This window comes from Amblyraja radiata, chromosome 8 (assembly GCF_010909765.2).
Source record: "Amblyraja radiata isolate CabotCenter1 chromosome 8, sAmbRad1.1.pri, whole genome shotgun sequence".
NCBI lineage: Eukaryota > Metazoa > Chordata > Chondrichthyes > Rajiformes > Rajidae > Amblyraja > Amblyraja radiata.
Genome location: NC_045963.1, coordinates 67,848,727 through 67,874,753, shown reverse-complemented (window position 1 = coordinate 67,874,753; position 26,027 = coordinate 67,848,727). Strand labels below are relative to the sequence as shown.

General features: G+C 45.8%; 1 protein-coding gene across 2 annotated transcripts in view; it reads right to left on the bottom strand.

The window, feature by feature from the left end:
* esr1 (estrogen receptor 1) overlaps nt 1–26,027 on the bottom strand; it is a 141,451-nt gene that overhangs the window by 22,076 nt on the left and 93,348 nt on the right. For both annotated transcript variants that reach the window (XM_033026167.1, XM_033026168.1), the window contains exon 4: nt 25,122–25,448. In XM_033026167.1, the coding sequence (XP_032882058.1) occupies nt 25,122–25,448 (327 nt within the window). The remainder of the gene's footprint in view (nt 1–25,121; nt 25,449–26,027) is intronic.

Below are 26,027 nucleotides of genomic sequence, written 5' to 3'. Positions count from 1 at the left end.
TAAGTGGCTTGGTAAATGGAAACATAGAAACATAGAAATTAGGTGCAGGAATAGGCCATTCGGCCCTTCGAGCCTGCACCGCCATTCAATATGATCATGGCTGATCATCCAACTCAGTATCCCGTACCTGCCTTCTCTCCATACCCTCTGATCCCCTTAGCCACAAGGGCCACATCTAACTCCCTCTTAAATATAGCCAATGAACTGGCCTCGACTACCCTCTGTGGCAGAGAGTTCCAGAGATTCACCACTCTCTGTGTGAAAAAGGTTCTTCTCATCTCGGTTTTAAAGGATTTCCCCCTTATCCTTAAGCTGTGACCCCTTGTCCTGGACTTCCCCAACATCGGGAGCAATCTTCCTGCATCTAGCCTGTCCAACCCCTTAAGAATTTTGTAAGTTTCTATAAGATCCCCTCTCAATCTCCTAAATTCTAGAGAGTATAAACCAAGTCTATCCAGTCTTTCTTCATAAGACAGTCCTGACATCCCAGGAATCAGTCTGGTGAACCTTCTCTGCACTCCCTCTATGGCAATAATGTCCTTCCTCAGATTTGGAGACCAAAACTGTACACAATACTCCAGGTGTGGTCTCACCAAGACCCTGCAGTACAACTGCAGTAGAACCTCCCTGCTCCTATAAAAATTGTCCCTAGTGGGTGTAGGATAGTGTTAATGTGCGGGGGTCGCTGGTCGGTGCAGACCCGGTGGGCCGAAGGGCCTGTTTCCGCACTGTATCTCTAAACTAAACTAAATTTAAAAAGTACTCACAAGCAATTACTGGCTAAACGGATGGGTACAATAAGTGTTATTCATCAATGTTTTGAATATCAGTAGCTTTTGCCCCTGGTTGCTCGGCTCAGCTGGATTAAGGCATAGTTAGTGTGAGAGAAGATCACAGTTTAAACCCAAACTATTCAGAGGCCTAATACAGTCTGCCCCTGATGTCAGTGAAGAGGAGGAGTTAAAGGGGTTGGAGCTGAGTTTTCTGAATTTATCTGCAAGCCAAGCAAAGCATTTATTTTTCAAGGCTGATAGGGATTGGAAAATGGCCAATTTTCTTCTTTTTTTCAGGTAGAATCATTTTGGTGGAGTGTGGCACAAGAGAAGAGATTATTGGAAAATGACTGGTCAGTAACAAAGTTTAAAGTAACCAGTTAGGAAGGAGAGAGAAAGAAAAATGGAGAACTAAGCAGCACGAATGGCAAAAATAATAAATGATAGAGACAAGGATCAAGGTGGAGAAAGAATAGAAAACTTATTCCAAGTACATAAGTTAAAGCACAGTACTCACAACAAGTTACTTAAATATATGCAATATTTAAAATCATAAAACATTGTACAAATTAATGCATTAAAATATCTGCCTTCCATCTCACCGTGTTGTGAAGTGAAACAGTGAACAATAGGAACGCTAGAACAATGGAACAAAGGGAAGCAGGAACATTGGATGTAGCAGTCATTTTGAACTGAGAAGAGGCAACAAGCAGGAAGAAAACAATTGGCCTGTATCTATCCAATCTAGAGAGAAGGGCAATTAATAAGCTGAGGGAGTTGTCCTGATCTCCAAACCTACCGCATTGAGGCCCTTATACCTTTTTAAAATCTGCTGTAATGCTTAACATTATATTCTGCATTCTGGTATTTTTTCTCTTAGTACAACCTGGAAGATTTGATTGTACCCATGCACTCATGCAGATTGCAATTTGACTGCAAAACATGCAATAAAGCTATTCACGTGTGGCAACAATAAACCAATACCAATTGCCCTGCGTTAGAAATGTATCATCGGGAGAGTGGTTTGGGTAGTGGGGGACTTACATTTGGCAATGTAATTATACTGCAAACGTCATATGTGGCTCTGGTGGAGAACTTGTGCTGAGATATTTGGAAGTAGGTTAATGTCTCACTGCAGAGACCAGAGCATGTAGCAAAGCTGATCTCCTGAAGAAAATGCCCACCCCCATGTCAGAGATACAGTCTTTCTGACACCTATTGCACCCCTCCAGCTGAATGGAAAAGATTCATTATTACCGAATAGTAAAAGGCCTGGATAGAGTGGATGTGGAGAGGATGTTCTCACCAGTGGGAGAGTCTAGGACCAGAGGCCACAGCTTCAGAATAAAAAAACATACCTTTAGAAAAGGAGATGAGGAGGAATTTCTTTCGTCAGAGGGTGGTGAATCTGTGGAATTCATTGCCACAGAAGATTGGAGGCCAAGTCAATTGATATTTTTAAGAGGGAGATTGACAGATTCTTGATTAGTACGAAAGTCAGGGGTTAGGGGAAGAAAGCAGGAGAATTGAGTTGAGAGGGAAAGATAGATAAGCCATGAATGAATGGCGGTATAGACTTGATGGGCCGAACGGCCTAATTCTGCTCCTGTAACTTATGAACTTATGAAAGAGCGCCTGATATTGTTTTGATGAAGAATTGGGAGCCAACATTTGGCCCTCAACCAACATCATTAAGGTGGATCATCTGGTCAGCACCATTGTACTCTATCTTGCTGTTTGCAGAATGCTTGTTTGTATATTGCAGGTGACCATGCTCCAAAATTAAGTAAAACATTTTGGGAACATTGCAAAAGATTGTTCCAAAAGGCAAAGCTGTCTTTGCTTGTGAGAGGAGCCACAGTTGGACACATCGTGGCTGTTGGATTGAAAGGAGGCAAGGCATCCATGCCTCGTGAGGATATAAATGTAAGAGGAACACAAGTAAATTAAAGTCGCCTCTGGAGATTGTGGAAGTGATGAGCCGAGTCTCCAGCTGTCCTTTTTTTTTTAAAACAAAAAGACTGAAGGCCAGAGCAAGGGATCAGGCCAATATCAGTGCTGTTTATTCAAGTTTTAGGTATTTGACTTTTCCCTGGATCCAATGTACAAAAAAAAAAAACAAGCTGACCTATCTAAAGAAATGCAGTCCTGGGTCCTGCTTGTGAGGTTACCTATTTAAAAAAAAACATAATTTATATTCTTAGTTATTGCACGATGTTATGATTCACTCGACAACTGCCAAATAACATTTTAGGAGAAGGCTTTATCTGTGGAATCCATCGCTAAGCAGATCAAACGTTGGATGCAAGACCATCTAGTTACAGCTGTGTTCCCAGACAGTGCTGACTATCTAAAGTGTTGTTACATGGTCATCAGATAATAGTCGGTGCAGAAATATCATTCTGTTTCTATTAGTTTCCATGCCAGATGGCCAGTGTGAGCTGCTATCTCCTCCTGCCATCCAAAGTATGAACACTCTGTTCTGATCTATTTACAGTGTTTGGTTTCATCATTGTATTTTACATTGTTTTGAATGCAGTTCGTCAGTGGCTCTATCGACAGCAAGCTCATCTCTTGAGACAGAAGGTGGCACAGTGATGCAGCAGTAGAGTTGCTGCCCCACGGCACCAGAGGCACGGTTCAAATGTGACCACGGGTGCCGTCTGTGCCAAGTTTGTACGTTCCCCCTGTGGGTTTTCCCCCACAGGTGGTCCGGTTTCGTCCCACGCTCCAAAGACGCACAGGTTTGTAGGTTAATCAGCTTTGGTAAAACTGTACATTTTCCTGAGTGAGTCGGATAACGCTAGTGTATGATGTGATCGCTGGTCAGCGCAGACTCGGTGGGCTGAAGGGCCTGTTTCCGCGCTGTATCTCTAGTCTAAAGGTCCAGGTACTGGTATAGAGGCTTGAGAACAAAATCAAGGCTGCCGCTTCAGAGGATCTGTGCCATTGTTGGAAGTACGATTTAACCAAGACCACTCTCATTTCTCAGATGAATGTAAATGATTACATGCCACTAAGCAGATTAGCAAAGGGAGTTTCTCCATTATGTTCTCTAACAAATATCCCCAAAATATATTATCTGATCATCGGGTGCATGAATGAGCTTACTGCAGGGAAATTGGTTTTCTAGAACTGTGACTATATTTCCAAAGTCTTTCTCTGGTCATTAAGAGTTTTGGGATAACTCATGATTATGAAAGGCCACCTTTGAGAACTCTTTCTTTTACAATGTATTTATACACACTGTAGATGGAGCACAGCAATAATTCACTTGATCGAGACCAGGCAGCCCCAGCTGGCTCTGGACAGATAAAACCACAACTTCATGTCCAAGGCATTTCATGGTCAGACCCACCAACATCCCAACCCAAGCCACCCTCGGGAAGGCTGCAATGAGGATGAGACACAATTGTCCATTTATTTGTGAACGGTGCATTTGCACAGGAAATCGGGAAAGGGAAGCAAGGGTCCTCACCCTGAGCAGCTCTGTAACAGAGGACTCGCTGATCTCTCAGGGTGACTGGCATCTAGAATCAAGGCACTGAAGATGCTGGTTTACAAAGAAAGACACAAAGTGCTGGAGTAACTCAGTGGATCAAGCAGCATCTCTGGAGAGCGTGGTGAAAGACGCTGTTCAGTCTGCCTGAAGCCTCTTGGACTTCCAGTACGACAAGATGTCTGGTTACCTAGTATAACTGATAATTTATAGTTTTATTGTTTATTGTATATATGTTGCGTTGTTATGTTTAATGTGCTTGTTAGGCTGCAGCAAGTAAGAATTTCATTGTTCTGGTCCCGCTGCATGACAATTAAATAGTCTTGACCAAATTAATATTGTGGACTGGAACATGCCAGACTCCAGGATTACGTGCTAAGGGACAGCCACAATGCTTGGTTGCTAAAGACTGCATGGGGAAGGACAGCAATCGAATGTTCTGCTGTGTCTAGATGCTGGGTCCTATGGAAAGGCTTCTCAAGTACTTGATCAAAGAGGCCACGTGAGCGTATTGAGATTTGTACATACAATGTATAAACTGGATGATACTACGAATGTACACTGTTTAAGAAGGAACTGCAGGTGCTGGAAAATCGAAGGTACACAAAAATGCTGGAGTAACTCAGCGGGTGTAGCAGCATCTATGGAGCGAAGGAGATAGGCAACAAGGGTTTCGGCCCGAAACGTTGCCTATATCCTTCGCTCCACAGATGCTGCTGCACCCACTGAGTTTCTCCAGCATTTTTGTGTACCTACGAATGCACAGACCTGGTGTTATACAGCATGGAAACAGGTCCTTCAGCCCAACTTGTCCACCTTGTGCAAGATGCCCCATCTAAGCTAGTCCCACCTGCCTGTGTTTGGTACAGATATTTTTAAACCTTTCCTATCATTTACCCGTCCAAGTGCTTTTTAAATGTTGTTATTGTACCTGCCTCAACTATTTAATAGGCACCTGAGGGATAACCTTTTCACACAGAGGGTGGTGGGTGTAAGGAACGTGCTGCCGGAGGAGGTAGGTGAGGCAGGTAGTTTAAGAAATATTTGGACAGGTACATGGATAGAACAGGTTTAGAGGGATATGGGCCAAACGCAGGCAGGTAGGACTAGTGTAGATGGGACATGTTGGTCAGTGTGGGAAAATTGGGCGGAGGAGCCTGTTTTCATGTGACTATGTATAGCATGATTCGGTTGGATAGCGTGTAGCCGTACAAGCTGTTTATTGTACCTTGGAATTTATGACAACAATACAGTAAGCTAAACTATACATACAGCATAGAACACAAAGTACTGGAGTAACTCAGCAGGTCAGGCAGCATCTTTGGAGGACATGAATAGACAACGTGTCAGGTCAGGACCTGTCCGAAGAAGGATCATGACCTGAAACATCGCCTATCCATGTTCTTCAGAGACGCTGCCTTACCCGCTGAGTCACTCCAGCACTTTGTGTTCTGTGCAAGATTCCAACATCTGCAGTCCCTTGTGCCTAAACATATAGCAGTTGGGTTTCATTCTATCATTGAGCATCTAAAGACACCATGCTATGTGCAAGTACCTCTAGGCATATGATTCTACATATACAGACCATGGAACCCATTCAAACTCATCCCTTGGGTACAGACACTTGATAAAGGGTCAGGTAGCATCTCTGGAGGACATGGAGAGCCAATATTTATAGACAATAGACTATAGGTGCAGGAGTAGGCTATTCGGCCCTTCGAGCCAGCACCACCATTCAATATGATCATGGCTGATCATCCGGCTGCCGTTCCGGCTTTTTACCCATATCCCTTGATTCCCTTAGTCCTAAGAGCTAAATCTAAAGGGCCTGTCCCACTGAGGCGATCTTTCAGTGACTGTCTTCAACCTTCAAGCTCGAGGGAACTCGCCTGAAAAACCCTGAGCTGGATCGACCGTCAGCGATGAAACCGCGAGCTGGATCGACCGACCGCACACACACACACACACACACACACACACACACACACACACACATCGCAGGGGGGGGGGCAGGGAAAGCGGGGGAGCGCTGTCTGAAATTCACACCCGCGATGAACAGAAAGGTAAAAGGCGGCTGCACAGTGTAAATCCTTGAGAGAGTGGGGGGGGGCGAGAGAAGGGGTGAAAAGGGGAGAGAAGGGGTGAGAAGGGGAGAGACGGGGAGAGAAAGAGGGGAGAAGGGGAGGAGAAGGTGTGGAGACACTTTTAAGAAGCCAGACAACGTTTAATAAAGTTTAGCGGGCATTTAACCTACCGGTCGGTTTTCCTTGGTCCTGAAAACTCCAATGAGCCAATTAAAATGCCCGGTCAGCGAAGGCGATTGCCTACAGCTGCCCTCGACTGCCTATAACTACATCGCAACCCCACACCACTGCACTACAAGTTCAAAAGAACCATGCCGACCAATTTTTACTCGCGGAAACATTTTCAACACGCTGAAAAATTTTTGGCGGCCTAGCTGAGGCCGCGAGTATGTGGGAACTTCTCTCGAGCATGAAGGAGAGTTCCAGTGACCTCATAGGACCTCCTAGGACCACGTGTGTCGACCATGCTGTGTGTTTGGATCGAGGGCAAACTCTTCTAAACTTGCAGATTATGTCGCTGCAGTGGGACAGCCCCTTATCTCTCTCTTGGAAACATCCAGCGAATTGGCCTCCACTGACTTCTGTGGCAGAGAATTCCACAGATTCACAACTCTCTGGGTGAAAAGGTTTTTTCCTCATCTACATTCTAAATGGCCTACCCTGTATTCTTAAACTGTGGCCCCTGGTTCTGGATTTCCCCAAGGCTATATACCACATTCAAAATTGGACATGTCAGAAAAAACAGCTTACTAAAAATTAAAGATGCAATTCCAAGAAAGACCTATGAAATGTCATTACAATATGTGCAGCATTTACACATCTTGGGTGTACAATTACATTCAAGGACATGTTACCATAGTGACAACATCTCTACAATGAACATTTGAAAGGAAGTGGAAAAGAAGCTGCCTTGTGATCACCAGCTGTGCTCGACGACTGCCAAGGTTGTTGGGATTAACTGCGTTAACAGATCGATCGTCTCAGGGCATTGCGAAAGCTGAACTCCACAAACAAGACAGCTGAGGGGGAAACAAGATGTTTCTCCAACAGCCGCACGCTGCTAAACGCACAGTCACGTGGATGGTGCAAAGGTGACATACTTGTTTTGCCAACTTGCTGCATGTTTGATTGCGAGGTTGAGAGGGATCGCCGCACAATTCGATGATCAAGCAAACAAAAATAAAATGTTTCCATGTCCCGATTTAAAGGCAGCTGCCAGTGGTCCCTTGGTTAGAGATGCTCGAACCAACTTTAATATGTGAATGTGTGTCCCAGAATCAAAGTGCCCAGTGTCACCCATACTGGATCTCTCAGTGCAAGTGGCTGCACGAGAAACTGGCAGTGACTTTATCATATTGTATATCCAAGTGGTAAGAAAAGTTAGTACAGTATACTCTCAGCTTTCTGGTATCCTGAAGGGCCTGTCCCACTTTCACCACCTAATTCACAACCTTTTTTACTCATGCACATTTTTCATCATGTTGAAAATACGCCCCGACCTACATGATGCCCGAGTACCTACGACTAGCCTACCTACGACCTACCTACGACCTCCTACGACCTCGTGACGAGCATGCTGCGAGTATGAGTCAAGGGCAAACTCGGCAGAGGTCGTGAATTAGATCGTGAAAGTGGGACAGGCCCTTTAGAGATTAGTGGATTGCTGGTTATATGAGAATTGCTCAAAATTTACTGTAGATCATACATTAGTATTCACCGTATTAACTTTATATTCTTTAAATAAATCACTGAATTCTATGGTGTCTCTATATGCGTTTAAGTGACAATGTTTTACACTGCAATTTTATATTTTATGGCCAAACAATTGAAAGATACAGCATGGAAACAGACCCTTTAGCGGACCAAGTCAACGCTGACCATCAATCATCTGTTCGCACTAGTTCAATGTTATCTCACTCCCTACACACTAGGTGTAATTTACCGAGGCCAATTAACATACAGTCTTGCACATCTATGGGATGTGGGAGGAAACTGTGCAAACTCCACAGACCGTGCCCCAGGTCAGTATGGAACCCTGGTCTCTGGTGGTGTGATAGGCCTGTCCCACTTGGCGATTTTTCAGGCAACAGCCGGCGACTGTCATAGTCGTAGCAGGTCGCCGAAAAACCGGCGACAACCTACGTCGTCCTGGCAACGACCTACGACAGCATCTACGTCAGGAGAAATCAAGCGACCCTCATTGGCGTCAAACCCATGGTCGCCGAAAAATGTTCAACGTTGAAAATTTAGCGCCGACCAGAAAGACGCTACGACTTTTTGCGCGACTGAGGAAACTACTCAAGATTCAAGATTCAAGATTCAAGAGACATTTATTGTCACACGCATCAATTGGTACAGTGCAATGCGGGGTCACCATACAGCCATACGAATAAAAAAAGAACACAACACACGATAGAATTAACATAAACATCCCCACACATCAAAGTTTCCCACTGTGAGGGAAGGCACCAAAGTTCATTCATCCTCCTCTTTGATGTTCTTTGATGTTCACCCGTGGTCGGGGCCTCCCGAGCCCTCCGCAGTCGCCGCTACGGGCGGCCCGATGTTCAGGCCCTCTCGCAGGGATGATGGGACTCCGACGTCGGAATGGAAAAACATACTCAGCGGCTTGGACTTCCGAATCGGCCACTTCATACCCCCAAAGTCTGCAGGGCGGGTTGGGCAGAGATTCATACTGGCGACCCTCGGCAAAGGATCCCAGGACTCCGTGATGTTGAAGTCCCGCTCCCGCGGCTGGGAACGCCGTAGACCACAGCTCCACAATGTTGAAGCAGCAGGCCCAACACTCCGGAGCTTCAAACGGCGATCTCAGGTAAGGCATCGCCCGCTCCGCGATGAATCCAGTGCTGGTCGGTCTCAGGCAAGAAAGGCCGCGCCAATCCACTTGGTAGGCTGCGAGGGGAGGGGGGACGAATATGCGACTCGGAGAATAGTCGAATCCTCGCCAGGAAGTGACTGAGAAACAGTTTCTCCCTAAAGGGCCTGTCCCACCAGCATTCGTTTGCATGCGTTTGCAAACGTGGTGGCTTCAGGCGTACGGCCTCGCGGGGCCGGTCCCACTTCCAACCGCGGAGCCGTCTGGAGTTGTGCGGGGCTGGTCCCGACATCATACTCACCAATCAGCTGGGCAGGAGGCGGGCCGACTGAATTTGGAGGTCACACGGCGTCGGGCGGTTACGTCATCACGCAACGCCACACGCTAGACGTACACCGTCAAGACGCTGCGTACGGCATCGAGACGCTGTGTACGGCGTCGAGACGCTGTGTACGGCGTCGAGGCGGTGCTTACGTCCTCAATGCAGCTGCGGGCCGACAGGCCGTTGCCGTGTGGAATTTTTGGACAGTGTCAGTTTTTCGGAGCCCCGCGCGATGTCGGGACCAGCCCCACACAACTCCATATGGCTCCAGCGATCGAAGTGGGACCGGCCCCGCGAGGCCGTACGGCTCAAGGTCACGCTCACCGCATGCAGTCGCTTGCTGGTGGGACAGGCCCTATACCCTACCCACCTCCCCCACGTAAAAATACTAAGAAATACTCCAACACATACTTTTTAAACAGACAAAAATTAAAATAAGATGGAGAAACAGACAGATTGTAGGCAGAGGCTGCCATCATGCGGCACCCTTAGTGCCACATGCTCGCCCTGGCAAACATGTGGCGACAAATTAGTTGCCTGTAGTTGCCTAAAAAATCGCCTAAGTGGGACAGGCCCATGAGGCAGCAGCTCTACTACTGCACCACAGTGACCCTAAGTTAATACAATATACAACAGAAATGTATCAAATGAATAACTGTACTCATCATCACATGAAACGCTGAATTTTCAAACAAAAAGTTGCCGCTAATTGGTGAACAAATGAGCTGCCTTTAAGTATAAATGTAATTAAATTAAAATTGTCCACTCACATTTATTATGAATATAGTTAAAATAAGCATAAAATGCTGGAGGAACTCAACGGGTCTGGCAGTATCTGTGGAAGGAATTGATAGGCGATGTTTTGGATCGGGTCCCATCTGTAGATTGATCAGGATCTGGACCTGAATCTCCACCTCTCCATTCTCTCCACAGACGCTGCCTGACCCGCTGAGTTTCACCAGCTCTATGTGTTTTGGCCACTATTCCAGCATTTGCAGTTTTCTTGCATCTACGCTTGGAATAAATGGGAGGTTACTGTAGTTCAGACTTCAGTTACAGGAAAGGGTGCAAGTCCCTGAAATGAACCCACTCCCTCAAACACATTCCTTCCTTAGATTTTAAACAAACACATCAACCTAATGTGAATCATCTGCATCATTTTCTTGTAGTATTTTATGATTTCATGAAAACCTAGTGATTCTTTTTTTATACATTTTGACCTTTATGCAACAATTAGCCAAAGATGGGCTAATAAAAAAAAATTGGATGAAACATGTTGCTGCACAGTACATCAAGACCAGATGTTCCTTCAAAACGGGAACTGCAATCTGTGAAGGTTCATCAGATCCCTTGTCATTTACTGTTGGTTCACTGATTGCACTAAATTTTGCCAAAGACAAAAGAAAAGGCAGTTAATAAGAACGTGATCTTACCAACCCAAACATAACAAGGGGGGCAGATTATTATCTCAATGGGGTTAGGTTAGGTAAGGGGGAGGTACAGCGAGACATAGAAACATAGAAAATAGGTGCAGGTGTAGGCCATTCGGCCCTTCGAGCCTGCACCGCCATTCAATATGATCATGGCTGATCATCCAACTCAGTATCCCATCCCTGCCTTCTCTCCTTACCCCCTGATCCCTTCAGCCACAAGGGCCACATCTAACTCCCTCTTAAATATAGCCAATGAACTGGCCTCAACTACCTACTGTGGTAGAATATTCCACAGATTCACCACTTTCTGTGTAAAAAATGATTTTCTCATCTCGGTCCTAAAAGACTTCCCTCTTATCCTTAAACTGTGACCCCCTAGTTCTGGACTTCCCCAACATCGGGAATATTCTTCCTGCATCTAGCATGTCCAACCCCTTAAGAATTTTGTAAGTTTCTATAAGATCCCCCCTCAATCTTCCAAATCCTAGCGAGTACAAGCCGAGTCTATCCAGTCTTTCTTCATATGAAAGTCCTGCCATCCCAGGAATCAGTCTGGTGAACCTTCTCTGTACTCCCTCTATGGCAAGAATGTCTTTCCTCAGATTAGGAGACCAAAACTGTACGCAATACTCCAGGTGTGGTCTCACCAAGACCCTGTACAACTGCAGTAGAACATCCCTGCTCCTATACTCAAATCCTTTTGCTATGAATGCTAACATACCGTTTGCTTTCTTCACTGCCTGCTGCACCTGCATGCCTACTTTTAATGACTGGTGTACCATGACACCCAGGTCTCGTTGCATCTCCCCTTTTCCTGGGTGTCCTTGTACACCGGTCATTGAAAGTTGGCGTGCAGGTACAGCAGGCAGTGAAGAAAGCTAATGGAATGTTGCCCTTCATAACAAGAGGATTTCAGATAGACGTAGAGAGATTCTTCTGCAGTTGTATAGGGCTCTGGTGAGACCACATCTGGAGTATTGTGTACAGTTTGGTCTCCTAATTTGAGGAAGAACATCCTTGTGATTGAGGCAGTGCAGCGTAGGTTCACGAGATTGATCCCTGGGATGGCAGGACTGTCATATGAGGAAAGATTGAAAAGACTAGGCTTGTATTCCCTGGAATTTAGAAGGATGAGCGGGGATCTTATAGAAACATATAAAATTATAAAAGGACTGGACAAGCTAGATGCAGGAAAAATGTTCCTAATGTTATGTGAGTCCAGAACCAGGGGCCACAGTCTTAGAATAAAGGGGAGGCCATTTAAGACTGAGGTGAGAAAAAACTTTTTCACCCAGAGAGTTGTGAATTTGTGGAATTCCCTGCCACAGAGGGCAGTGGAGGCCAAATCACTGGATGGATTTAAGAGAGAGTTAATGCCCCTGTCCCACTTAGGAAACCTGAACGTAAAACTCTGGAGACTTTGCGCCCCACCCAAGGTTTCCGTACGGTTCCCGGAGGTTGCAGGTGGTTGCCGGAGGTTGCAGGTAGTGGAAGCTGGTAGGGAGACTGACAAAAACCTCTGGGAACCGCACGGAAACCTTGGGTGGGGCGCAAAGTCTCCAGAGGTTTCCGTTCAGGTTTCCTAAGTGGGACAGGGGCATTAGATAGAGCTCTAGGGGCTAGTGGAGTCAAGGGATATGGGGAGAAGGCAGGCACGGGTTATTGATTGGGGACGATCAGCCATGATCACAATGAATGGCGGTGCTGGCTGGAAGGGCCAAATAACCTCATCCTGCATCTATTTTCTATGTCTATGTCTATGTGTATGTCTAAAACAAACGTGGATAGAAGGGTTTGACTAATGGGTCACTCCACAGAACTGGAAGACAACAAATCCTTATCGATCCTGAAGGACTGCCAAAGAAGAGGATACAGTAATATGGCGAGTTCTCACGGTGCGACCTGAAGCAAGATGTCACCCGAGTGAAGTGGTCGTGGTCCAGCACGAGTTCCGCACGATAAAGTGTTCCCACGATAAAGAGTTCCCACGGTACTCGGCAATTCTGTCATTTGTGCGACTGACTTGTCCGTCTCCCGATCTTTCCCGTTAATCGTGAATGAACATCGTGGACTGTAGTGTAGTTAATCACGTGGCACAAATGATGTCACTTTTTTTTCACACGCTATATAAATATCCTCCGTTCGTAGAATTCGCATAATTTATTGTATGGCTCTAAAAGAGACATGATTCCCACTTCAAACGAAGAGGGTGTAAAAGCTGTCTGCCACTACTTTTACATTGCAGCTGCAGGGAACAGACAGACTTATAAGATAAATTAAAGGTGACTGCAAAAACAACACTTTTACATCTGTAGCATTGTATGTTTTAAAATCATGGATAACATTAAATTGTTCTCCTGTACATAAACTAATATATTGTTATAGTTACTCACATGAGCACCGGGGATACTCAGCAGCCTTCGTCTCCAGCAGGTTGCGCTTTCTCTCCCTATTTCTATAATCCTCTCTGGATTTGTCATAGAGAATCTCATTGAATTGGTACCACTCCACCAGTTCACCCTCTTGTTCCCTGTTGAAGTTATATGGCTTTACCTTCTGCCATCTAACCTTTATGTTCTCGTCTGCTGAGAATATTGTGGAGGCAACAGCTACTGGGGAGGCAATCTCAAATACACCCTGATCACCCTCTCCCTGCTCCAAGGAGCCCACAGGCAGTGGTATCTCTGGCATCTCCTCTTGCCTCTCCACCTGTCTCTCTTGCTGAGTTTCCTCCTCATTTACCTGCATGGCTAAAAACTTTCCGACTTTCTTTGACCCCTTTCTTTGCGATTTTCTGAGAGGCATCTCTGCAGGTCTTACTGTGAAAAAGATTCTCAAACAATGAAAATTAGGTGGGACGTCCTCGATGGACACATGGTCCATTGGCGATATTGAGACCACCTCTTTTACTCACCTTATGTCCCTTCTGTCAAGCTTCCGGGTTTACCGTTCGCAGGAGTTCCCACGGTATTCGCAAGTGTCATTACGGATATCGCACGGATATCGCACTGGCATCTGCGTCCATACAATGTTGCAACGCTGCTCAAGACACTCTTGGAGAAATTCAAAAATGTTTGAATTTTCTCCCGACCTTACCAAGTCACACGACTACCTGCCGTTAGCGCCACGGAGGTCCTCGGTGGTCCACGAATGCCGTACTGCTATCGCAGAAGGTTCCCACGATGTTAAATCTTGTTAGGTCTTGCTTCAGGTCGCACAATGAGAAAGCCCTTTAAGTATTCAGTCATGACAGGCTCAGTGACTATGACAAAGTATCCCCTGAGTGGTTTATATGCCTTGTCTGCACCTTGCCCCGAGTGCAGATTGTGGACTCCACAATTACTACTTCTGCTGATACTGATTTTTCATTACTGAACTGCTCATTCTTCCTTCTGCCTGCAACGCCGCCAGGTTTCATGGTAGCCTTCTGCACTCGTTTTTAAGTGTGCTGGAATATTGACATTGGCTGAATGAGCAAGATTGGCTTTGCAGGGATGACGTTGTAGAGGAAGAAACAGAGCCAGCAGAAGCTCTTTCTATTCCCTTTGGTGGGATTAACGGAGGTGCCAGAGACGGAGCTGAGAGCTGCTTGGCAGGAGCAATAGGATTTCCAGAGGTGGTAATATAAACAGCACATTGTGAGGTTTGAACATAACCAAGGCATTTCACCACAGGCTACACTGAAATGGTTCCAAACTACACTGATCATAATTCTGCCTCAAGTGAAACTAAACAACGACTGATGATATCTCGGGATCACACAAGGACACGTATACGTAGAGACAAATTCATACATGCTCAAATGCAAACACAAAATATACAAATAAATGGCATTGATGCACACAAACACGCACACACAAACACGCACACACAAAAACACATACATAAATATAGTCAGAAACACAAGCATGCATGTGCACACACACATTTACATGCAGTGACAGGTGCACATACACATACACACACGTAAACACATACACACACATAAACACATACACACACGTAAACACATACACAAACCCAACTGGAAGCAGACACACGCACATCAACTCAGTCAAACACTAAAGATCACCTACATCAGCAAAGGCACTCTCATGCATATTTCTCTCCCCCTAGTCCCCAGGCTGAAATTGGATCTTGTAGATCCACAGATGTTTTATGCACACTTGCTTCTTTATTTTATGGTGTGCTACACTGAAATGGTTCCAAAGTACACTGATCCAATTCATCTTCACTGGAAGGTAATATCAATTCATGAAATCTAGGGGGACATTCTCGGTCTCTCTGTGTTTCACATACACACACAATATGCATCATTACATATTTTGAGAGAGAAACAAGTACACTGTCAACTACCCACAGACAAAACATTCACAGTGCTTCCTCAGGCTTGAGGATGAGAAGAGTTTCAATGCAAGGAACATTGAATTGTCAGCTGCAAGAGCACTGGTATACAGCGGGGGATTTCTTTGTTCATACTGGGCTGGAGTCAATGTTGAGGATCCCAAGGCTGCTCCGAGATGCCTGCCTGTCACTATGCTGCCTCCTATGTGGGTCAGCCCTGCCAGTAGGACAGGACATAATCATGGACTATCATGGAGGATCCGACATGCTGTCCACAAAAAGCCTGATTCTGCAAGCAGCGCCATGTCAGATTGCCGTTTGACACATCTACTGACAGCTCCCCCAATTTAGACATTAGTCATCAGTCTGAAGAAGGGTCTCGACCCGAAACGTCGCCCATTCCGTCTCTCCATAGATGCTGCCTCACCCGCAGAGTTACTCCAGCATTTTAGTGTCTACCTTCAATACCAAGAGATTTGTGATGACGATTTTGGAAGGGTTACTGTACTGAGAATAATATTGTCATGTCTAACTCAGTACCATGATCATTGCCAGGTGATCAGACCGGTTTTTATATTTCGCTGTTTGAACATCATGATATTAGTACAATTGACCGGCATATCAGGTCATTTGGGATCAACAACACTGTTGAGTCTGGAGTCACATATAAGCCAGAACATATTTGGACAGCAGATTTCTTGCCTGAACAGTAATGGAGGTGCTTTGATGTCACAAACGCAGTAAAACATCCCAAGGATCAAAGTTTGACAGCAAGCGACTTAAGGAGATATTGAGACTACCCAATCAAACGTTTTTACGAAGAAAAAAGGACACAGAGTGCTGGAGTAACTCAGCAGGTCAGACAGCATCTCTAGAGAACATGATTAAGCAACGTTTTGGGTCAGGACCCTTCTTTCAGACTGGGCGCAACCCGAAAAATCACCTATCCACGTTCTCCAGCGATGCTGCCTGACCCACAGAGTTACTACAGCACTCTGTGACTTAGTTTTGTAAACCAGTATTTGCAGTTCCTTGTTTCTACAATTGAGATGCTTCCCTCATCTTGTGCTGAATAATGCCCCTGTCCCACTTAGGAAACCTGAACGGAAACCTCTGGAGACTTTGCGCCCCACCCAAGGTTTCCGAGCGGTTCCCGGAGGTTTTTGTCAGTCTCCCTACCTGCAACCTCCGGCAACCAATTGCAACCTCCGGAAACCGCACGGAAACCTTGGGTGGGGCGCAAAGTCTCCGTTCAGGTTTCCGTTCAGGTTTCCTATGTGGGACAGGGGCATAAGGCAGCACAAGACGAGGAAAACATATACAAATGGCTCATCTCCCAAACATCTATGTCTGATGTGCCATAATGGGAGTGATGAAATTGTGCACCCTCTCATAGATTTAGGAGTAGACTGTGGAATGAGAAAGAAAAGTATAGTTATAATAGTCCTTTTCTCATCTCAAAATGCACTCCAGAATCTGAAGCACATTTAGTCAGGGTTACGTGTCAGTACATTAGGAGCAGGCAAAAGTGTCAACCATAAGGCCAAGAGGTAAAGTGAAGCTGAGATAGATGGCATGCTCCAATGCTGGAAACATTTGCCTTGCTAAAAAAGACCATGATTTCTCTTCATCAAGTTTTCTCCCACAGCTACCAACAACCCCCAACTTTCTCCCGCAGATAGTTCAGGCATTCTTTGCATTTCCCACTTGGCCGGTCTCACTAGACTCAATTAGCTGGCACATTTGGCTATACACGAAGAGCGATAATGTTTCAAAGGTACTTTGTTGGATTTGAAGCTCTTTGAGATATCACGAGAATGTGGTTTGATAATCTATTGCAAAAACGAAACCTTGTTCGTTAAATACCTCTTGGCAGGTGCATTGGAGAGACAATCATTGACAGAAACAAGATGGGGAGAAATGCTGAACTCCTGTTGATAATGTAAAGAAAACGGGATGATGATCAAACTGAAATTCTAAAATAATTTTTGATTTTCTATTTAAAAGGTAAACCACAATAAAAGGTCACATTAGATGGTTAGATGCCACCTTATAACTGGCTATGACCTTGGACCAACTGCAACATAGTTTGTTAGGAATTTAGAGAATCCTAAAAGGGAGAGCCCATTGCTTGTCTTCAATGATGCAGAGAATCCAGACTCTAATCAAAACTCAAGGATGTTTTTTTTTTTGTAAAGTAGCTAAAATAAGAGCAGGATTATTTATCAGCCACTGTCGGCTTTTCCTAAAGCAGTTGGTGTTAATGTCTGATCGCGAGCCAATGTTTCAAAGTTGCTCTCGAGACTCCAACCTACATCAAAAGAAAAAGAATTATTCGAAAAATTTCCTCTGCTTGCTCGGATGATTTGAGTTGTGTAGGAGTTTTAGCATGCAGGATTGTTTGTAAGCTGTTCTCAAGATTCTTTGTTATACATCAAAAGGGTATGAAAAGAATAAATAATTTCCTTTGCTTGCTCAATTGATTTGAGTTGTAAGGCTATTGTACAGGTGTGTCAGTGTGCAGCGAGGGGGCGGGAATGGGCAGGAAGTAGTATTAACAACAATCCGTTGATAGTGATATTTCCAATATCTAATTCCAATCTAGAGTTGGACATGGAGCAAGTTGAAGGAATGTAGTACACTGGTAAGCTATAGTGTTGGATGTTTGATTGATTTACTCTCTACAACTGAGTCTAGGAAATAGGACATAATCGAGGGTGGCCCAGTGGTGCAGCTGGTATCCCTGCTGACACTGTTGTTGTGGAGTTTGCACGTTAACCCTGGGAGCAGGTGGGTTTCTTTCGGGTGCTTCCTTTTCCTCCCACATCCCAAACACCCCAGGATATTGACAGTAGGGGATTTGCAAATAGTGTTGCCATCAAACATCATGGGCTGCTAGTGTGATGGCTATTTTGATACGCATATTATCAGCATTTGTCTGAATGTTGACAAGATCACGCTGCATGCAGCCACGGACTACTCATAAAGAGTCATAGTCTTACAGTATGGAAACAGGCTCTACAGCCCAACTTGCCCCCACCACCCAACATGCCTCATCTACACTAGTCCCACCTGCCTGCTTTTGGCCCATATCTCTCTAAACCTATCCCATCCATGTACCTGTCTAAGCGTTTCTTAAACGTTGCAATAGTACCTGCCTCAACTACCTCCCAGAAACATAGAAAAATCGGTGCAGGTGTAGGCCATTCTGCCCTTCGAGCCAGCATTGCCATTCATTATGAACGTGGCTGATCATCTAAAATCAGTACCCCGTTCCTTCCTCCGGCAGCTTGTTCCATACACCCACCACCTTTTGTGTAAAAAAGTTACGCTACAAGTTCCCATTATATCTTTCCCCCTCACCTTCAACCCATGTCCTCTGGTTTTCGATTCCACTACTCTGGCCAAAAAACTCTCTGCGTTTACCCGATCTGTTCTTGTTTTTTTAATTGCTTTTATAGTTTAGTTTATAATCATCACATGTACCAGGTAGAGTGAGACGCTCTTTTGTTGCGTGTAATCCAGTCAGCGAAAAGACTGTACATGATTACAATCAAGCGGTTCATGGTGTACAGACACATGATAAAAGGTACAACATTTAGTGCAAGACACAGTCCAGTAATGTCTGATTAAATATAGTGCAAAGGTCTCCAATGGGGTCGATGGCAGCTCAGGACCGCTCTCTAGTTGGTGTGGGGAAAGTACAATTGCCTGATTCCAACTGGGAAGAAAATGCCCCTGAATCTGGAGGTGTGTGTCTTCAAACTTCTGTACCTCTTGCCTGAGGGGAGAAGAGGGAGTGACTGTGGTGAGGCTGGTCCTTTATTAATGCTGGTGGCCTTGCCGAGGCAGCGCGAAGTGTAGATGGAGTTGATCGAAAGGAGGTTGATTTGTGTGATGGACTGCGTTGCGTCCACAACTCTCTTCAGTTTATTTTCTTTAATTGCAACAGAGCAACCTTCAGTCACTGGATATCCCCACTTGCGATTACGTGGAAGTGAGAAAGGCATTCATGAGGCAGCTGAAAATGGTGGGCTTTTAGGACCCTGCCAAGGAACTCCTGCAGTGACTCTGCAAGGTTAAAATCACTGACCTTCCACATTTACAACCATTCTCCTTCTGCTTCCTATCACCAACACCTCCCCTCAACATTCCCCACCCTAACCCGTCCTGCAAACACTTGCCCACTCCAACCACCCTTGATTCCCATCCATTTCAATTTTATTGGGGTTCCTTGCTATACCCAAGACTGATTGATATGTTTTCAATATTACAATTGGAACTCCACTCCAAAAGTGTTTTATAGCCCTAGATCCAATGTCTTGGGACACTTCCCAGTCAATTAAATTGATATGATGCCAGTAAATGGATTTGGTGAACGTAATATTATAACCTTGCAAATAATAGTGTCTGTTGAGTCAGTGAATCAGCAGAAACAAAAGGCGACTTGGAGAAGAAAATAGATTGAATAGACACAAAACCCACTGAATTACTCCAGTATTTTGTGTCTATCTTCAATGTAAACCAGCATCTGCAGTTCCTTCCTACACAATATAGATTGAATGTTGATTATAATGTTACAACAGATGATAGCCAGTGGCACAACGCCTCTCCCCGTACCATGCAAATGTTGCACAGCCAAATAATGCCACAGTTACGAGGAACACCAATAACTGAACTTGGGATGACTGCAACAAACTGCTGGATGACATCAAAGCATTTGCCAAGAATTAGATTGCTTCCAATTGCAGTCTCAACTCACATTTGTGCCAACTGCCAATATTAGAGAGCAGTGATTAAACAGAACTGAAGTCCCTCAGTTCTTCAGGCAGAAGGCCATAATAACTACATGTAGGAGGGAAGGAGGATATTTAAAGACTCTACCCCCAACTCCCAATTCCTCCGTCTACGCCGCATCTGAGCCCAGGATGAAGTTTCCCATACCAGGTCATCGGAGATGTCCTCATTCTTTAGGGAACGAGGGTTCCCCCCTTCCATTATAGACGAGGCTGTCACTAGGGTCTCCTCGATATCCCACAGCTCCGTTCTTGCTCCCCCTCCCCCCATTCGTAACAAGGACAGAGTCCCCCTTGTCCTCACCTTCCACCCCATCAGCCGTCACATACAGCATATAAATCCTCCAACATTTTCACCACCTCCAACGTGATCCCACTACTGGCCTCATCTTCCCATCTCCACCCGTTTCTGCTTTCCACAGAGACCGTTCCCTCCGCAACTCTCTGGTCAACTCGCACCTTCCCACCCAAACCACTCCCTCCGCAGGCACTTTCCCCAGCAACCACAGGAGATGCAACACCTGGCCCTTTACCTCCCCCTTCGACTCCATCCAAGGACCCCGACAGTCTTTTCAGGTGAGGCAGAGGTTCACTTGCACCTCCTCCAACCTCATCTACCCGTATCCGCTGTTTCAGGTGTCAACTCCTGTATCTCGGCGAGACCAAGCGCGGGCTCGGTGATTGTTTTGCTGAACACCTCCGCTCAGTCCGCCTTAACTTACCGGATCTCCCCGTTTGCTCAGCACTTTAACTCCCCCTCCCATTCCCAATCTGACCTTTCTGTCCTGGGCCTCCTCCATTGTCAGAGTGAGGCCTAGCGCAAATTGGAGGAACAGCACCTCATACGAATTTCACTTGGGTTGTGTACACCCCAGCGGTATGAACATTGACTTCTCTAACTTCAAATAGCCCTTGCTTTCCCTCTCTCTCCATCCCCTCCCCCTTCCCAGTTCTCCCACCAGTCTTACTGTCTCCGACTACATTCTCTGTCCCGCCCACTCCCCTGACATCAGTCTGAGGAAGGGTCTCGACCTGAAACGTCACCCATTCCTTTCTCCAGAGATGCTGCCTGTCCCGCTGAGTTGTGAGCAGATTAATATGTCGTCATAACGAGTGGAGTACTGGTTTGACATCACTGTACACATTTTGTACACTGATTACATATACATGGTGATCTTTGCACAAACACATAAAATCAGGTTACGCTAAAATTCCATCGAAGGATAGAAAGTCGTGTCAAACAATAGTATTTCTAGACCATAGCATTTTTATTTGTGCTGAAGAGAAAATCAAGAGATTGTGAAAATAAGCCGATCACTGCAATCAAACGCGAAACCCAGCAAAAACATTTTTAACTCAAAATAAGGTGAGACTGTGGAGCTCACTACCACAGAAAGCGATCAAAGTGAGCAGTACAGATGCTGAGAAAGGGAAGCAGTAGAAGAGGGTGAGGGAGAGGGGAATTAATGCGAGACAGAAGAGAAAGGTATCAACAATGATCCTGGCATGGATTAGCTGAGCTACATTATGGGGCCTGTTCCTGAGCTGGCGAAATAAAAACATATTTGAGATGGATTAGACATCTCTGGGACACCTCAACTTCCTACCTATTTTTGTTCTGAGATGTATTCATTGGGATACTGCTTGCATGACCCTTGACCGAGTCTAAAACATCGTTTGACCCACTTGGCCTACTTCCTATTCATTGAGTTACCAATCCTGCCGCATCTATATCCGTATGACTACTTGTTGGTTCTACAGATGTCCGATTGTTTCACAGTCATCACTAGAAACATAGAAACATAGAAAATAGGTGCAGGAGGAGGCCATTCGGCCCTTCGGCCCTTCGAGCCAGCACCGCCATTCATTGTGATCATGGCTGATCGTCCCCTATCAATAACCCGTGCCTGCCTTCTCCACATATCCCTTGACTCCACTAGCCCCTAGAGCTCTATCTAACTCTCTCTTAGATCCATCCAGTGACTTGGCTTCCACTGCCCTCTGTGGCAGGGAATTCCATAAATTCACAACTCTCTGGGTGAAAGCGTTTTTTCTCACCTCATTCTTAAATGACCTCCCCTTTATTCTAAGACTGTGGCCCCTGGTTCTGGACTCGCCCAACATTTGGGAACTACTGATACTGACTTTTTATTCCACATGGTTTTAATTAACTTAACTTAAATATGTTAGCCATGATGGTTCAAACTCATATCTTCAAATCAATGGACTGGGCTACTGGAGGCTGCTGTTCAGGGATAAAAGGGAAATATGGGACTTAGGAATAGGAGATGGGAGTATGGAAGAGAGGGAAGGAGCAGGGTGTCTGGGGTGGTGGGAGATGTGGGAGTAATGTATGCTCCAGGGTGGAGAGGGAGGGGGGACATATGTCCTTTTTATCCCCCATTCACCCTCCTGACCCCTTCCCCAACCCACCTCTCTTTTCCAACAGTCTGACAAAGAACCCCGACCCAGAACCATGTCTATCCATTCCCTCCACACAAGCTCGCTGAACCGCTGGGTTACTCCAGCACTTTGTCCTATGCTCAATATTGCAGCATCTGCAGTGTCTTGCATCACCATTGTTTCATGCTCCTGACACACCAGCCCAAGTGGACTATGGTGTCCATAGATTCAGAGGAAAGCAGGTGGGAGCGGCACTCTCACTAAAAACACACACGCGTGCACACACATGCAGACACACACACAGACACACACACACACACACACACACACACACACACACACACACACACAGACACACACACACACACACACACACACACACACACACACACACACACACACACACACACACACACACACACGCGCACACACACAGAGTGAACCAACACAGACACCAAGTACTGTAGTAACTCAGCGGGTCAGGCAGCAGCACTTGCCCACTTGCCTCAAGACATCAACCATTGTGCCAGTGCCCAAACAATCAGCTACAGGGAGTCTCAACGATTTCCGCCCAGTGGCACTCACCCCTGTCATTGCAAAGTGCTTTGAGCGGCTGATCTTGGCTCACCTCAAAGCCAGCCTCCCCCCCACACTGGACCCCCATCAGTTTGCCTACCGGACCAACAGGTCTACAGAGGACACCATATCGGCGGCCCTACACTCTGCCCTGACCCACCTGGACAGCAATAACACCTACATCAGGATGCTGTTCATTGATTTCAGCTCCGCCTTTAACACTGTCATCCCCGCCAGCTTGATCACCAAACTCAGCGGACTTGGCATCTCCACCTCCCTCTGCAATTGGACACTGGATTTCCTCACCAACAGACCACAGTCTGTTAGGGTCAACAACCTCACCTCCTCCACTATAACACTGAACACCGGCGTGCCACAGGGCTGTGTGCTCAGCCCTCTCCTCTACTCCCTCTTCACCCATGACTGCATCCCTAAGAATGGCTCCAACGCCATCATTAAATTTGCCGACGACACCACAGTGGTAGGACTGATCAGTGACAACGACGAGTCAGCCTACAGGGATGAGGTCCAGCACCTGACAACCTGGTGTGCCAACAATAACCTCGTCCTCAACTCCAAGAAGACGAAGGAAATTATTGTTGACTTCAGGAAGATCAGAGGGGGCAGACGTACCCCCATCCATATAAACGGGACTGAGGTGGAGCGCGTCTCCAGCTACAAATTCCTCAGGGTACACATCTCGGAGGATCTGTCCTGGTCCCTCAACACCTCCAAGCTGATCAAAAAGGCGCAGCAGTGCCTTTACTTCCTGAGGAGGCTCAAGAAAGCTCACCTGTCCCCCCAGATCCTGACCAACTTTTACCGCTGTACCATCGAAAGCATCCTGACCACCTGCTTCACGGTATGGTACAGCAGTTGCACCGTAGCGGACAGGAAGGCACTACAACGGGTGGTGAAAACCGCTCAGTACATCATCGGTGCCCCGCTCCCTGCCATGGATGCCCTCCACCGAAAACGGTGTCTGAGACGGGCCGGGAAGATCATCAAAGACCCCTCCCACCCCAACCATGGACTGTTTGCCCTCCTCCCATCAGGGAGGCGGTACAGGAGCCTCAGGTCTCGTACTAGTAGGATGAGGAACAGCTTCTACAACAACACTATCACATTGCTGAACTCGGAGTCCCGCCGATAGATTTCTCCAGTCTCTCCGTCCACATTGTTTGCTTATTCTGTATTTTTATTTCTATATTGCACTATTACTAAGGACTGACGCTAAACTGCATTTCGTTGTACCCATACTTGTATCTGTGCAATGACATTAAAGTTGAAATGAATTGAAATTGAATTGAATTGAATTGGAGAACATGGATGGATGGGTGACGCTTTAGGTCGGGACCCTTCTTCTGACTGATTGTGGTGGGATGTGCGGTGTGGGTGGGGGGGAAGATAGAGGTTAATGTGTGGGGATCGCTAGTTGGCCCCTGTGTAATTAATATTTTCCAAACTGCCCATTAAGTGTTGCGATGATGTCAAACATACACGCGCTTGTCAAAATGAACATGCCCTGCCATTCACTCTTCTCTTTGCTTTGAATTATTTTCATCACAGCTCTACATAGTTCATAACAGCCCAATGTCACTTGAGTCACTTTGTTTCAAACTAAACACATTTATTCTATTTGAGGGATGCTGGCACTCGCTGAAACCAATAAAAAGACATCTAAGCTTGAAGTCAGATCTGAGATAATCTGAAAATACTGTCGGACATGAAGCAGTTCGAGGCCTGAGGTTTTGGCTGGGGCATTCCTGACAAGTTAAGCTAGAGTAAGCTGCATCTCACATAATCTTCACACGAAAAACACGAACAGTATTTAGAGTAACATTGGTACAATGTTCCAGTACCTTGGAACAATGTCACATACCTTTGAATGAAAATGTATTTGAATTTATTAATTAAATGTGACGAACACTGCAATTTATTCAACTGTGCTTATAAATATCAGCCTTCCACCAGGCCCAGGATCATCTTGTACCTTTATTGTTCTGACTTACATAATGCATGGTCTCATTCTCTATCAAAGTTATATGATCCTACCTGGAACCTTCTTTGCCCAAATGATCATATGCACCAGTTCCTTATCGGCCAGGTTTGTCAGCAAAGTCATCATGGATGCTTCGGTAAAGGGCTTGCTGGGGTCATGCTCAGAGTAAACCATGGGTGGCTCGGCATCCATCAAGGTGCTGAGAATCTCGTCCGACGACATCCCCAGCACCGAGTTCTGCTTGGCGTTCCTCTGTGCCGGATTCACGCTGCTGGGAGTGGGTCGGCCGGCGATCCCGGTACTTTTGATGACGTGATCCTTCTCATCCTTCCTCCGCTTGTGCTTCAACATCCGGCCGCCCCGACGATCTTTACGGATACCTGGCCATACAAAAACAGAAAGAGAAAGATGATAAGACAACAACCTTCCAGGCTACAGGAGGCACAAAAACAAAGTCAAACAGCTGCAACTGATCTGCATGAAAACTGGCTGTGTTAATCGAGGAACAGCGGGCTGCGGGAGATCTATATTAGTCACATCGTGGCTAAAGATCCAGTCTGACTATTTTGGCAACGATGAACGTATGAACTAGATGGGAGTGCATAAAGCAATGAAGACGAGGAAAAGCTGTATCTACACAGCACACTTCATAACTATAGGACACCACAGAACACTTGGCGACCAACAAGTACTTTTAAAAGGCCCAAAGGGCTGGAGTAAGGTCTACAGGTCAGGCGGCATCTCGGGAGAACAGATAGGTGATCTTTCAGTTTGGAACCCTTCTTCAGACAGAGTTACTCTAGCAGCATGCATCTGCTGTTCCTTGCTTGACAAGTGTTTTGGCGGTCTAGTTATTTTTGGAATGAAGAGTTGTGGTCAATTTGTGAAGAGTAAGTTCTCACAAACAGTAATATGAACATAACCAGATACATCTGCTTTTGGAATGTCAGCCGTAAAAT